At 37.1% G+C, this 16434-nt stretch overlaps 1 protein-coding gene across 2 annotated transcripts in view; it reads left to right on the forward strand.

Moving 5' to 3' along the window:
- The window catches only part of MXI1 (MAX interactor 1, dimerization protein), a 75944-nt gene that overhangs the window by 26740 nt on the left and 32770 nt on the right, over positions 1-16434 (forward strand). For both annotated transcript variants that reach the window (XM_075533825.1, XM_075533826.1), the window contains exon 3: positions 10468-10497. In XM_075533825.1, coding sequence (XP_075389940.1) covers positions 10468-10497 — 30 coding nt within the window. The remainder of the gene's footprint in view (positions 1-10467; positions 10498-16434) is intronic.

Here is a 16434-nt window from a genome sequence, read left to right on the forward strand (position 1 = left end):
TATTGACGCTGTCAAGGATTTTGTTTTACTTGGCTTCACAATCAATGCCCATGGAAGTTGCAGCCAGGAAATCAATATATCTCATTGGACAATTCTGTTAAAGACTGTTTTAAAGTGTTAAGAAGAAAAGATTATCACTTTGAGGACTAAAGTACCCTTAACCCAAGCAATGACATTTCCAATCACTCTATGTGTATGTGAAAACTGAACAATGAATAAGTGCAAATTAATGCCTTTGAATTTTGGCATGGCAAGACTTGAATGTACTTTGGACTGTCAGAAGATTGAATAAATATGTGTTGGACAAAGTACAACCAAAATGTGCCTTAGGAGCAAGGATGGTGAGACTGGACCTGCTGTCAAGAGACCCTAGTTCCTGGAAAAAGACATCATGCTTGGTAGAGTGTGAAAGGAAACGACCAGTCGACGAAGCAGATTGACTTCAGTAGTGGCTACAACAGGGAGCTCAGGCCTGGCAATGGCAACGAGGATGCGGTGGGCCCAGGCAGCATTTTATTCCATTACACATGTGGTTGTGATCAGTAAGAAACAACTTGATACCTAACAGCAATAGTAACTTTTAAGTTTTAGGGCAAATAGTTACTGATTATAGTTATGATTATGCATTCTTTTTTAGATACTTGCTATATAGGCTTAGTTATTTGTAGTGATTATGATTTTGTTAAAGAAGTAATACATGTCTAATGAAACATTTTTTTCTAAAACAAGGCATTAAAGTTTCACTCTTTAATGATTTATTAAAATGGAAATATTTGCAAAAGTAGCTGTTTGAAAGAATTACCTTCTTTGGCAGATAGATTGACTTCTTCATTTCCATGTTTTCCAACCTTAATTATACTAGGAATAGGAGCGCTAGTAGTGGTACATAATAAACCACTTAGTTGTTAAGCAAACGGTTGACAATTTAAACTCACCAGATGTTCTTTCAGGGAAATTTGCCTTACTTCCAAAAAGATTACCCAAACCCAACCCAACCCACTGCCATCTAGTAGACTCATAATGCCACTCTAGGACAGAGTAGACTTGCTTCTTAGGGTATCTGGAGCTAATCTTCATGGGCGTAAGTAAGCCTCTCGTGTTTCCAGTGGATTAACTTGTGAGTTTAACCACTGACTTGACAGTTAGCTGGCCAGTGTGGAACTCACCACCTCACCAGTGTTCTTCTGTAGAGGTGCAGTCTTGGTAACCCTGGGGAGTAGTTCTGTCGTTCCCGTAGGGTTGCTATGCGTTGTAATAACTGGAGGGTTTGCAACAAAGTAGCCGAAAAGAATTTTACGTCCCCAATATATGTATATCTATAATCATATACATGTATTTGTGAACTAATATTTTATAAAAACTGAACCAAATTTGAGAAGAGTGAAAACAGGTATAAATAGTTTTTCCTTTCTCAACTTTCAGGTGTTTAGTTCCACTTTGGAGGTACTTGATCTGCTGTAGCTGAAGTTTTCCGTTTTCTTTGGCAGTGTGGGTAAAGCGTAAGCTTTAAGATACTAGTTGGTGGATATTTATTTAGCTTCATAGTATTGTGTAGAGAGCAACTTCTGTTAAGGCTTTAGAATTAGAAAATGAAACAAAAAATGTGAATAAATTGGAAGTTAGTTCATCAATGCAATGAAATAGAGTTCTTTTCTTTTGCTAAGAGAGGATATATTAAATGGTGTGGAATCTTTTGTTTTTCTTCTATGGTGACATCAAAATTGTACCCTTTTTTTACGATAAATTCTATGCTTCACTTTGTTGACTCATCAAACTACACCCTAAATAATGAAAAATATGTTCTAGTCAATGAAAAGTAAAATCCTGATTGATAATGACTCTCATTCAAAAAGGAAATATATTCAGATGTTTCTCTTAGGAATGTTATTTTTGAAAAAATAATTACCTGTGATTCAGATTCAGTGATAAAATGGTAGAAATATTCCTCTGTCCTTAGATGTTACACTGTAATCATATCTGAAAGTAGCCTTTGTTAATTAGTGTTTTCTCTCAAACAAACAAACTCCAACCTCTTAGAAGTACATTTTATTTGTATAATTAAAGTGGGAAAGCTAAATAGATTATTCAGAACATCTCAACCATTCAGGGAATTTATTGTAATTGACTTTTTCAATAGTACATTATTGGAAGGGCCTCAGACATATTGGTTAAGAGACGCAAAAGTTAAAAAAAAAAGAGAAGCAAAGGTGTTTCTGGAACTGTTAATGTATTATATGTTCTCTTAATGACTTATTGCTAGCACTGTTGGGTCATTATTTTCTTATGACAATGTAATTAGGCATCTTTCTCTCTGTTATACTCCAAAACCTTGTGATGTCCTCACAGCTGGCTAAATGATCGGTGGTTTCAATCACCTTACCTTTTCTTATAATTTTGCTTTTCACCATTATAATAGGTTGATTATGTATTTCCAAGTGCTACCGAGTAGCAGACTTAACATTATTTTGGGTAGTGCAGTTTTAGTCTTGTTTAAAATATAAACTATTAGTTATAAATAACAGTTATGGAATACTTATTATGCATTGCGTGCCTGGGCGCCCCAAACTGTTAAGTAATCACGATAAACTGAAAGGTTGGTGGGCTGAGTGCACCCAGAGGTGCCTTAGGAAAAGGCCTTGTAACTTGCCTGCAGAACATCGCAAGCTGTCGGCCATCCTGTGCCCGAGTTCTCTTCAGCGCGTGTTACAGCTGTGAGTTGGAATCCATCCAGTGACAGTTGACTTGGTTTGGTGATTACGTGTTAGATGCTTTTGCATGTGTTTTTTCTAAGTCTTATTTTTTTAACGTTTTATTAGGGGCTCACAACTCTTATCACAATCCATACATACATCAATTGTATAAAGCACATCTGTACATTCATTGCCCTCATCATTTTCAAAGCATTTGCTCTCCACTTAAGCCCTTTGCATCAGGTCCTCTTTTTTTCCCTCCCTTCCTCCCCCGTTTTTGCTAATTCTTATAGTAACCTAGCCACGGCATGTGGGATAATCTCAATTTTACAAGTAAGAAAAGAAGATTAGCGAAGTAATTTGTTGATGCTTAATTTTTTGACAGTATGAATTAATATTTTAATCTAGGACCTTTTTTTTTAACACTATGGATCTTTACAACATGTACATTGTTAATCCCCAACTTTGCTTTTTGCTTATGTTGTCCTTCCTTCCCACTTATAATATCTTCTCTTTACCAGGTCCTAGACTCTACCAGTGTAGCAAATGTATCCAACATTCAAACCCTCAGACAAAATGTTAACTCTTAACTTGCAAAGAGTCTTATTTGGGAGTAACTTGATGCCCTTTTAATTCCCAGAGCATACTGAACCTTTCTTGTTTTGCCTTGGATTATACTGATTCATAGAAACCAGAGCCTTTTTCATCAAGCTGGACTTACTACATGGCAACTTCATGTTTAAGAGTACTCTGTGGAGTTGTTCAATAGCTTTGTTCTTTTGTAAGTGTACTGCCAGGTCTTCCTTCCAAGGTGCCTCTGGCTAGATCCAGATCACCCACCTTTCAGTTAGGAGTTGAGTGCTTAACTGTGTCATGAAGATTCTCCTATGTGTCTTAAGTTACTCACTGAACGCGGTCTTGGATGTTGTGTAGCCTAAGGTTGTCTTGAACATTGAAGATAAAGATACTCAGTATTTGTTGACTTGATGTTTTAGGCAAAAAAGACATCAGACTGGCAGTAAACACCACTGATGTGTCTTGTTGGCTGGTTTTTAAAATGGGAAGAACATGCCAGTGTAGTATTTAGAAATATTGTTATTTTGTTTGTTGTGTAACAAGTTATGTCTTACACTTTCTGATTTGGTGGCATGGTTCACATTCTTAGCTGTAATTGATATTTTCTAATAAATAATATTAAATGATAAATAAAGAAAACTCTATTTTAGAGAGTGGGGAAGAACATCATGTGATCCACTGCTGTTTTAGTTTTATTCACAGCAGTGGATGATGTGATGTTCTTGTGGTGCTTACTTTGATAAAATTCAGTAGTTGGTTACCTTTGGGTATTTTATTTTTTGCATTTAAAGTTTTCAGTGGGATCTCAACACTGCTAAGAATATTTTTTTATGGTACAGAGAGTTTTCTCTAAGTAGAATTTTACCATTTATTATTTACTTTTGTATTTCATGAATGGATTGACTCTGGTATTTGACTTGTCCTTAGTTTTCTTCTCAGAATTGTATTTAAACCAGACCTTTGAACAGGTTCTTTCCAGTGCAGTCATGTCTAAACTGGATTAGACCTGAATATGTAAAGTGTGAATATGCCAGAATAATTAACTAGAATGGAAAAATTATAGGTCAGCGACCTGATAGAAACTTAATGTCCCTCTCTGAAAAGAACGGCATGTACATTGCATAGTAACCAAATCTCTTGCCTGGCAGTTGGAAATGGGTACCTGGGTCAAAGATGGTAGGTGACACCTTCGCTTTGAACGTGGGTTACTTTCCAGAGCCCTGGCAATAATTGAGCCTCTTGCATCAGGCACCAGAAACGGCTCACTACATCTCTTTTGAACCTCCCATTTCAGGACGTTAGGACTCTGACCTGTACTTCTTCCTGTTCCAATTATCATTATGAAAAATCCACATTTTACAAATTTGATCATTCTGATTTCACTGCATCAGCCGTGGTTGTAATTTACTTGATCCAGTTCAAGTTTAAACCGAAGCTCTAGTTTAAACCGAACTCCACAAAAATGGGGAATCTTATCAATTAATGTTATTTATTAATCATGACATCTCTGGTGATGAAGTGGGTGAGCTGCTAATCATAAAGTCAACAGTTCAAAGAAACCTGGCAGTTCCATGGAAGAAAAATGAGGCTTTCTTCACCCATAAAGAGTAACAGTGTAAGAAACCCACAAGCGCAGTTCTACTCTGTCTTATAGGGTTGCTATGAGTTGGAATTGAATGTGAGTTTGTTTATTAACTACCAATTCAAATTCTGAATGATGTTTTTGGTTTAATTTAAATTTCCTAAAGATTTTCTACTTCACTGATTTGTTTTGAAAGTTTATTTTCTGAAAAAGCACATAACAAGACTTTCTATAAGTACTTAAACAATCATAGAAGTTTGGTTGTAATTTATGTAATTTATTAAGTTCGAGTACTAATCTTTCTTAAATTCTACTTATAGTTTATTAATTTGACTGAACTCTTGAAACATGCTAAGACCTTCTTACCCACTTTGAGATTGAAAGTCTTTCATTTAAGACACTCTCCAAATAAACATCACTCTTTTTGTTTGTCTTTATGAAACTTACAAATGCAAAAGGAAGACCAAACCAAACACTCTTCTGGAATCATTTCCAACCGAGCCACCATTTGGAACAGGGTAGAACTGCCTCTGTGCGTTTCTGAGACTGTAGCTCTACCAGAGTAGAAAGCTGCCTCTTTCTCCCATGGAGCTGACTAGTGGTTTTCAATTGCTGACCTTGACGGTAGCAGCCCATTACATAACAGCTTTGTCACCTTATAATAATTCAAAAGAAGTCATTAGTTTTTGTCTATCTCTTTTTAGTTTTTAATGTCTTTTAGAAATATTTTGGGTTTTTTTTGTGAGGGGATACAGAAAATTTAGGTTCCCGTTCAACAATTTCTAGGCAGTTTGTTCCATGACATTGGTTACATTATTCTTCACGATAGGGAAATTCTATTTCCATTTTAATTGTTCCATTTCATTTCATCTAGTTTCTCTTTACTGTTTGATATCATATAGGTATTTTTTTTAAGGAGCCATGGTCCTTATGGATGACATTTATTATTTCTTGAGACAATTTGTTGTTTAGCAACAAGGTAACTTTAGTGGGGGGGGGGTTAGTTTGGGTTCAGAATTTGAAGAGTATCACAGGGTAGGAGGCTTCTAAGTCAAGTAGGTCTGGGTTTTTCTGTTATTTTGAGGAATTTGAGGTTCTGTTATACTTTTCTTTCCTATTCTGTCAATGTACGTCTGTCCTGACCCTGACTAGTTAGTACAGTAGTACTTACTGGGCACCATCTGGTTGCTGGGGTAGATGTGACGGGGTTTGTATTTGCCCTGTAGATAGATTTCTTTTTGAGTCTTTTGTCTCATCCTTTCACATTCACTCCAGCTGAGTAGAAACCAGTAGTTTTTTCTTAGATGGCCGCTTGTAGACTTTAAGACCCCATATACTACTCAGCCAAACAAGGATGTAGAACATTATGAGCTGTATTATGCCAGTTGACTGTGGCACTCTGTAAACTAATCTTTCATGTCTAGAAATCCAGTTCTACAAGGTGTTTGGTTATGTCTAAGAAGTATCTGTAAATGTAACTCCCATATGCTTTATTATATATATGAATATATAGTCATAGATATACACAGGCATATTCTTATATATGAGTGGATTTCAAAGAGATGAAAATGATCGGAAAGAATGGAAAATGGAGTTGAAAGATAATGAAATTTTTCCATAAATATTTTGAAGCTGCCTTACAAACACACACACATATACATTAATTTTGAGGATGTTACTGTCATTCAGTGTTGCCGTGAGTTGGAACCGACTTGACAGCACCTAACAACAACAGTGACACCACACACATACACACACACACACACACACACACACACGTACACCTACACAGAAATGTCTCATATCTAGAAAGTGACTCTCCATCATCTCTGGCAAGCACGATTGAACATTAGTTTCTCTATATTGTTCATATCCTTTATTAAAAATGAGAACATATATTTCTCTTTTGTGTGATAGACTTCTTTTGTTAAATGTCCCCTTGCTTCATTACTGTTCTCAGTGTTTTGGATTTTTTTTTGTTTTGCTGATTAGTATTCCATTGTATGTATAAACCCCATTTTACTTATCTTTTCATCTGCTGATGGCTTAGGTTGGTTTCACCTTTTTGCTATTGTCAGTTCTGGAGCAAAAGAATATCTGACAGGTACGCATATATCTGTTTATGTCACTTCTATAAGATGCTTGGGTATATACTAAGAATGGACTTGCTGGGCCATATGGCAATTCCACCTATAGTTTTTTGAGAAACAAACCACCAGGCCGTTTTCACGTTGTGCGTATTCCCACCAGAATATGGAGAATTCTAATTTCCCCATATTCCCTCCGTCGCTTGTTGTTTTCTGGTTTCTTTCTTTTATCTTAGTCATGTAGTGGGAGTCAAATAGCATTTCATTGTTGCTTTGGTTTGCATTTCTCTGATGACGAATGCCAGTGATGTATCTTTTGGCCATTTTAATATCTTCTTCGATGAAGTGTCTATTCACATTTTTTGCCCAGTGCTTGGTTGACCTATTCATCTCTTTGTTGTCAAGTTGAAATTTTAAAAATCTTTATCTGTATTGCTCCCAAAGATTTTGGGCCCCTAGCCTTAGGTTGTCTCTTTACTACTTTGGTAGAAGGTTTAAAAACATAAATATTTAGCTTTTATGAGGCCTTAGATAGTGATTTTATTTTTATTTTCTGTTGCTCTTACAGTCATTGTTTTATTTGATAGCATTATTAAAAAAAACTAAGTCCCCGACTTTTGTTCCTGTATTTTCTTCCAAGAACTCTACATATGGCTTTAGATTTAACATTTAGGACTGTGATCCATTTTGAATGAGTTTTTGTGTATGGCGTGGAGTACGAATCCGGTTTCATTTTCAGCTTGTTGGAATCTAGTTTTGACCGCCCCGCTCATTGAAGATAGTGTTCCTTCCTCAGCAAATGGACTTGGAGTCCTTGTTGAAAATCAGATGACTGTAGATCTTCTGGTTTCTTTCTAGATTTCAGTTTTATTCCATTGGTGTATGTATCTGTAAGTAAACCAGCACCACACTGTTTTGATTGTTGGTTTTGTGTGATATATTTTGAAGTCAGGAAAAGGTAAAGTTTCCTACTTTGTTCTTCAAAATGACTGACTATCAGGGGTCAATTGCCTTTCCACAGAAAACTGAGGATTAGCTATTTCATTTCCATGAAGAATCTTGTTGGGATTTTTATTAGTATTGTGTCTTTAGATTGCTTTAGGTAATCTTGACATCTCAACTATATTGTCTTCCAGTCTATGATCAAGTAGATGTCTTCCCATCTATTTAAGCCTTCTTTAGGCTCTTTCAGCTATGTTGTATTATTACATTGTATAAGTCTTTCACATTCCTGGGCAAATTAATTGCTAGATGCTTTTGTAAATGGAGTTAATTTCTTAATCTTTTCATATTTCTCATTTCTGGTATGTAGAAACCCATCTGATTGTGGGTGGGTGTTGACCTTATATGCTTCAACTTAGCCAATTTCCATAAATTGCGAGACTAGCAAGGAACATTCTTATTGTTAAGTTTGGGAATCTGATTAATAAATACCCATTGGGATAATAAAACAAATTAAAGTAATCCATAATACAATATTCTGGATGCATTTGACACTAACTAGAATATATAAAATGATTAAAGTTTTAGTTTCAGTAAAATTCTCCTTTGCAAGTTCCCTGTGATGTTAATGTGAAATTATTACAAAAACCATCATGTTCATTCAAGGGAACAAGCGGAGCATAACCCTAAGAGCAGCTACATTTAAATGGAGCTTATTATATTTTGCAATTCGATGTAAACATTTTTCGTCCTTATAACAACCATGAGGCCAGTACTGTCATTGTCTCTACTTCATAAATAAGGACACTGAGCACAGAAAAAGTCAAGGGACTTTCCCAAGGCTATTTCGTATTTGAACCTCGGTAGTCTGGCTTTAGAGTGTATGATTTTAGCCTCTATTTAATGTCTCTTACCTGGCAGTTAAGTACTTGGGAAAAGATAGACCTAGGCTTAAATCATTCCTACCGCTTGCAATCCTCTTGGAATGAGAGTATGTCTTTTTACCTTTCTTAGATTCAACATTCTTATTAATGCAACAAGGGTTGCTTTAGAGATAAAAGGTTTCATATGAATATTCACTATTTAGCACTAAGTTTGGCAGCTACTATGCTAGTTCACGAAGCGACAAGTATTACTCCTATAATACTGAGAAGCCACAAGGAACAAGGTCATCAGGAGAAAGCACGCATCGTTAGCCTCTGGAGGGCTAGCCTTCCGGCCTTTTCAGTAATTTTTCTTGATTGCATTAATGTGAGGGGACTTAAAAAATATCGCTGTGAGATAATAGAAACCTTTATAGAACAAAATGATCAAAATGTAAACCTATTTTCTCTTGGCATAGCGTCTGTGTACGTTTATACACTTAGGAAAGCGTTTCTATCTCTCAAGAATTCTATGCTCAATTTACAGCAGTTTGGCATCCTTGAGGGATTCAAATCAGGGTCCTTTGAAATATTCTTTGAGTTTGGGGAATTAAAAAGAAAGTCTGAAAGGGCAAGATTAGAGCAGTAGGTGGATAGCGTAAGATTTCCCCATGAACTTCCCCTAGGACAGCCCTTGTTACCCTTAATGAAGCAGGTGAGTAGGTGCATGATGGTCATGATGGAAACAGAGTCCTTGATGCAGCTTTCCTGGCCACGTTCTCTTCAGTGCAGTTTTCAATTTTCTTAAACTTCTTAGCCCCCTTGACTGCCCTTGTCCCTTAGAGAAAATCTCTCATGATGACCCATTGGAAATCTCCAATAAAAGTTGCCATAACCTTGAGCTGACCTCACGATCTTGAATTCAGTTGGCTCAGCACTTCTCTTTGGAAGCCACTGTTTTGATTGACCTTTTTTTTTTTTAAGGAACCCAAATGAGTTTAAGTCAAGCATATTACTGAGGGAACTCCAGCAGTCACCCACAGAATACAGAGATGTATAAACATGGTTTGTTGTTCATATGTCAACTGGAGCTTTAGTAGCAATATTTTTTTTACTTTAGCAATATCTTTTTATTTACTTTTGTGTAGCTTCTTTTCTTTGTATTAACACATTTTTCCATCAGTATCACATTTTCCTGTTTATGTTTCACACGAAATGCAAGAAGGCTTATATTTGACTGTATACATGAACGTAAAGCAAGAGTATTTTCTTGCTAGCCAAAATAGTTTATTCTGTGTCTTAAGTGTGGGTAGGTGAAGATGGGGGTTAGGGGAATATATGGAAATTCATATACTTTTTAAAAAATAAAAACTGTATCATACTTCAATAAAAATTTTTGGCACAGTGACTACAAATCAAGGAAATATAGGCTGCCTTAGAGAGGAGAACCAGCCTATGTATAATAGTCATTGTATTAAAGTAACAATGACATTTTGGTTTCAGAATATTTAGGGTTGCTAACTGAAAGCACTATAAATGAATGAAGCCTTGTGATGAGTGAGTGTAGACTGTTTTCTCTGGTGAGTGCGATTACAGGAGTCTGACCTGACAGTGTATGTTCAATGGAGTCATTGGGTTTGCTGTCACAGTAACTAAACTAGTTGTCCCTTCTGTAATCTTATAACCAAAACATGGCTAATGCTTTTTTAAAATTTTGTGTCTTTCAGGTCTACACACAATGAGCTGGAAAAGAATCGGTGAGTCACTGATGAGGTGCAGCTTTAATGTATGTTAAAAAGCAGCCTCATGGTTTGTCCTATGACAATGTAAATATATATCTATATAAATATATATCTGTATATACACACTTGTATTTAGCTTTTCAACGGTACAACATAATATTTTAGATGTGATATGTATATATTGACCCCCAAGGGAAAAAAGTCTTGAAAAGTAAACTTATACAAGGGGCTTTCAAGCTTTGTAGAAAAGTGGAATGAAAAGTTAATGGATTTTTCCCATGAGGTTTTAAATCTCTCTCATGTGAAAGGAGACTTTCGACTTTTCCTAAGAACAGCAAGAAACACTTGAATGATTATACAGTGGGTCCTCATATTATATCATAAAATCAGACTTGTATTTTTAAAAAGATCATTTTACCTGTGGTGTGAAGAATTGGGTGAAAGAAGGAGGATACCACAGACAGGCATCCTTTTAGAGGTTATTACAGTAATCCAGGTCATGGAGATGGATGTGCATAGAACGAAGAGGTAGTCTAGAGTAAAATCAATAGAAATTTCTGATTGGTTGGCTATGGAATGTTTTAGGTGGTATTACCATTTCTTTTTTTTTTAATTGACTGTTATTTTATTTATTAAATACTTTTATAGGGGGCTGGTATTACCATTTCTTGAGAAAAGGAATACAGGAGAGAAGATAAGAAATTTAGAAGTACGATATTATTATTATTTTTATACAATGATTAATAACCAACAAACTTCAGTTATCTGTACCAACCATTTTTGACACATGATTTCTCCATGCCCTTCAGGTTTTTTTAAGTTCTGTTTTTTAATAGAGAATCGTTACAGATTGATGAGCTTACTGTTTTCATTTGTGATGAGCTAAAATGTCGTATCCTCTATAAACTGGCGTAGTTCAGTCCTCTAGGCTGACTTAGTCATTGCCCATGGAAGCAGTAGTTAGGAAATCAAATGACATATTGCACTGGGCAAATGTGCAGAAGATCTCTTTAAAGTGCTTTGGCAAAGATGTCACTTTAGAGACTAGTGTTTTCTCCGTTGCCTCATGTGCATGCAAAAGCTGGGCAATGAATAAGGAAGACTGAAGAACTGATGTCTTTGAGTCATGGTGTTGACAGATATATACCACGGACTGCAGGAGTATGAATTAATCTGTGTTGTAAGAAGTATAGTCAGATAGTCCTTAGAAGCAAGTCTTCATCTCATATGCTTTGGATGTGTCATCGGGAGAGGTCAGCCCCTAGAGAAGGACATCGTGCTTGGCAAAGTAGCGAGTCAGTGAAGGAGAGGAAGACTCTCAGTGATTTGGGCTGACACAGTAGCTCCAACAGTAGGCTCCCGCCTAACAGTTGTGAGGCTGGCTCAGGACGAGGCGATCTTTTGTCCTGTTGGACACAGGGTCACTGTGAGTCAGAGATGACTCTTCAGTACTAAATAACCACCACAACTTTGTAGTAGACTGTGCTCAGACTCTCAAGACTTAACAGGTAGTATTGTGATCACCTGTTCATAGTTATTTTTTTCTGTATATGGCTGCCTTAAAGGCAGAATCCTGCCTTGTTCCATTTTGTATCTTCAGCGCCTCAAACTCAATGCATGTACAGTAGATGCTTTTTAATACTGAGTGCTGAAGTTGACGCTCAACGTTTAGTGCTCTCTTCAAAAACAGTTTGCTAGTTTGTGATAAAGTGGTTTTCAGCAGGAGACCTTCCATTTTTTATTTCCCAGAATCTCCCTTGTTCTGCTGTATGTTTCTGAATGGCAGAGTCATTCCAGATGGCTGTCTTAAATAAAATCCCTAAAACTGCTGAAGCCCAGAGTGTGGCCTTGAGACTATAGCTAACAAATGTTGAGGTTCTTAACTCCCCTATCTTAGAGGAAAACCTAATGTTGGAGATTTGGGGTCTCCTAGGCCCAGAATAGTTTGCTCTGGCCCACAATTGGCCCCAAGATGCCTAAGACCTAGGGAGTTTTAGATAGTTTCAAGATAGAAATAGAAATTAAAATTCTTTCTAAAATGATTCTGAGGCTTATTTTATCTAAACTCTTGTTGGATAATCGGAACCGGATGCAGGTGTTTGGAACATTTGGTTACCTGTGTACTCAGGCTGTCCCCTGCACCCATAACAGGTCATAACAGGCCCAGGAGGTGGAGGTGATGGGGCAGCACCTTAGGAACCTATGTGAATCATTTCTTGGTAAACTTAACGAGTTTCTGAGATTTAAGAATTTGATCTGCCCATTTGGTTTACCTTTTGAGTTAAATCCTTTGCCAGAGAAGAGAGCATTCAGTGCAGATTTTAGATCGCTTCATTGCTTTTTCATTTTCTTAATTCAAATTACCGATGATGTTTTGGAAAGAGTCAACAACTTTATAGGACTTTAATGGTCAAGAGCCTCAGTGCTGACTGCAGGAGAGGCAATTCAACCTTAACAGCGGTCATTCCATCGAAACAAAAGGCCTGCCCTGATTACAACGTTGGCAAAGCTGAGCGGGCCAAATGAGGACACCGGTAATCATGCTTTCCTAGGCAGAGCAGAGGTGCCTGTGTATTTGTGATAAAAGAGAAAGATGTGCAATGAATGGTAGCAGGGGTCTCCCTCATAGAGAGTTCTCATACCTCTGAGGGAAAGAAAGATGGAAATGAGCATTCATGGAGCATGTGGCCTCTCACTGTGCTAGGAAAGCAGAAAATGTGGTCAAAGTAGCATGGAAAACTTGTCATTTTAACCATCACAATTATAATTTGAAACAAGGTGCATGTGAACAGAAATTGTTCTAATTGTTATGCTATCTGATCATGAATCGTGAATAAAATAGCTGTGTTTGCTATAACTCTCTTTATTAATGATGAAAACATACTGTGTTTAGCATCTATTCCAGGTAAAAAGAAATGTAAGATGATCTTATTCTACCTTTGAGCCTAAGGCTACTGTAGTGTCATAACTATAGATTTCGCTTTTCAATACCTTGATCTCTCGGAGTGGAAAATGAATGTCCTCAACAGGTACACCTGCAGTGTTCCTCAGACTAAAGCTTGAAAACTGTCAGTGGTCTATGTCATTTTGAAAAGGAAATAGAGTAGAGAATAACAAGGTACATTGCATGAATTAAAGTTCAGTGGGGAACTGTGACATTTAGGCATACTTCCTCACGCTGTGAAATACTGTGGGTTGTAGGCAAAAAGCCATCCTACAAATATTCAAGGAGAATATATGCTGAACAGTGAAGAAGAGAATTTTAATATACGGATAAATGTGAATAGAGACAAGAAAGCAACAAGGTAACACCACATACCTGTTCAAGTACAAGTGAATACACCATGTTGAGGGGAACAGGAAAATCGATCACATTAGTGATGGGAGGTAACTGGAAAGGTGGTTTGGGATTAGATGGTGCCAAGTTTTGAATGCAATAAATTTGGATTTTCTTTGTTGGCAGCAGTGAGTTATTAAGGTTTGTGAAGCAGCGAGATGGGCATTTTCAGAGCATTGAAAGCAGCTAGAGAATGCAGTCTAGCTCTCGTGGCAGGGAGACTGACTTGGAAGCTTTTGAAGTGGTCCATGCAGTAGAAAGATGTAAGAGTCAGCACTCGGTGATGGAATTGAATTGAGAGTACAAAGAAAGATTAAGAAACATCCTTTGAGAGAATATTTTTTCCGTTAACTCCCTCTACTTAGTCCTCACACTTCAGTCTTCACATGGTAGCGGAAGTGACCTCCGCATAAGCTATATCGTGTTATGTGTAGTCCTCCTCTGACTGCCTGTTGCCGGTACATACAATCTCCTCCATAAAGCCCTTCTCCATAGTCCGCCTGACACGCCTCCTTTGTTTCCTCAGACACACTCTGTCTATTTGTATTTCAGGGCTTTTGTACTTGAAGTTCCTCCTGCTTGGACTGCCTTATTCCAGTTTTTTAAAAATTATTTTTTATTATAGTTCTTCACTTAGTTCTCAATGTTTAAGTCACGTTCCAGTTACTATTTGTTTGTGTTATCTAACTTACTTTACTAGACTACAAATTTCATGTTAGCAGAGGTTTTATCTTATTTACCTTTCCTTAGCAATATAGCAGGTACTCTGTAAATATTCATTAAATGTAGAGATAATAGTGATAATGAGTAGATGTACATAATCCATTTGTCATTGAATTATAATGACTTAAGTAAAAAGTGATAAATATATGAAACAAAATATTCCTAAGAGTTCAATAAGAAATGTAAATGCTGGGGGGGGGGGGGTAGAGAGAGGGTGGAGTAGAAAGGGGGAACCAGTTACAGGAATCCACATATAACCTCCTCCCTGGGTAATGGACAGCAGAAAAGTGGGTGAAGGGAGACATTGTACAGTGTAAGATATGACAAAATAATATAATGTAACATCAGCTAAATTTTCAGTTTATTATTCGATGCCAGTACCATATGTGGTATGACTAATATGGGGAGAGATTGGTCCTATATAGTATATGAAGAAGGTGTATGAAGGGGTACTAAAGAACCCCAGAAAACTCTCCTCCCCTCCCCCAGGAGCATGGAGCAACTTGCTCAGAGTTAGTGCACCTAGTGGCGTTGCCAGGGAATGTTTTTCCTGAAAGCAGTTTCACTTGTTTTTTATGTGATGGCTGGTTTAAGAAAACAGTGTGTGGCTGTAAAATCTTGTTTCCTGCTTGGGAAAAAAGCTGCAGGTGTTGGACAAGCTTCAAGGACACCGCTGTCGGAAACCTCAAGTGCTTTTCAAAGGGCGAAATTAATAAACAAATAAATTGAAAAAGGTGAAATATTGATTGATGACAAACCTCGTTCTGGACGTCCGTCAACTTCCTGAACGGAAGAAAATGTCAACAAAATCCGTGTGCTTGTGCATAAAGACCGATGATGGACCACTGAAGAGATGGGGAAGTTATTGGGACTATCTCGGAGCTCAGTTCAGTGAATTGTAATGGAAGATTTGGGAATGAGAAGGGTCAATGTGAAATTTGTGCCTCGGCTTCTGACTGACCAAAAAGGATGTGAACATGCTGTGCTTTGAAGAACCCTCCAAAGCAACCCAGACTTTTCTTTGTTTTTTTAACTCAGACTATTTTTACAAGGTCATTACTAGTGATGAGACATGGTGCTGTTCTTATGACCCCGAAAGCAAACATCAGTCAAGCCATCATAGAAGATGCCACTGTCACCTCGCCCAAAACAAGCTCAAGTGAAGCAAAGATCAAGATGTTCATTTGTGTTTTTTTTTGATGTGGGGGGGAATAGTAGTTCATTCCAATTCCCTTTTGGAGTTCATGACACCAGGCCAGACTATTAACCAAACTTTCTATTTAGAGGTTCTGAAGAGATTGTAGCAGTGTGCAACAAAAAAGGCCTGATTTGTGGCAGATGAGCGACTGGTTTTGCCACCACGACAATGCACCTGCTCACACAGCCATCTCAGTGCGCCAGTTTTGGGCAAAAAGCAGCATGCCTCTCTTGCCCATGAACCTGACCTCACCTGACCTTGCTCCATGTGACTTATTTTTGTTTGCAAGAATAAAGGGGGACATGAAAGGATGGCAATTTGAGGACAAAGAGGTAAAAAAAAAAGAGAGAGAGAGGTACTGTCAATCATACAGATAGATGAGTTTGAGAAATGTTTCCAAGAATGGAATCACAGATTTGACAAATGTATTAAGTGTAATGGAGAGCACTTTGAAGGTGATAAGATTGTTTTGTAAAAATAAAAATGTAAACACATAGCTTTGTTTCGTTTTGAATGACAATATTAAAAAATGATTTTGGGGAGAAGGAAGAAGCTGTATTGTCCAGTAATGACCTGGACACTTCTGACCTAGTTTTCTGATTTGGCAAATAAAAAATGATAGCTACTCCCTTTGTTAGGCTCACGTTAGAAAGTTGATATCCTTATTTTTTTTTTGTTGAAAGATATCCTTATT

This window comes from Tenrec ecaudatus, chromosome 16, assembly GCF_050624435.1.
Source record: "Tenrec ecaudatus isolate mTenEca1 chromosome 16, mTenEca1.hap1, whole genome shotgun sequence".
NCBI classification, from domain to species: domain Eukaryota; kingdom Metazoa; phylum Chordata; class Mammalia; order Afrosoricida; family Tenrecidae; genus Tenrec; species Tenrec ecaudatus.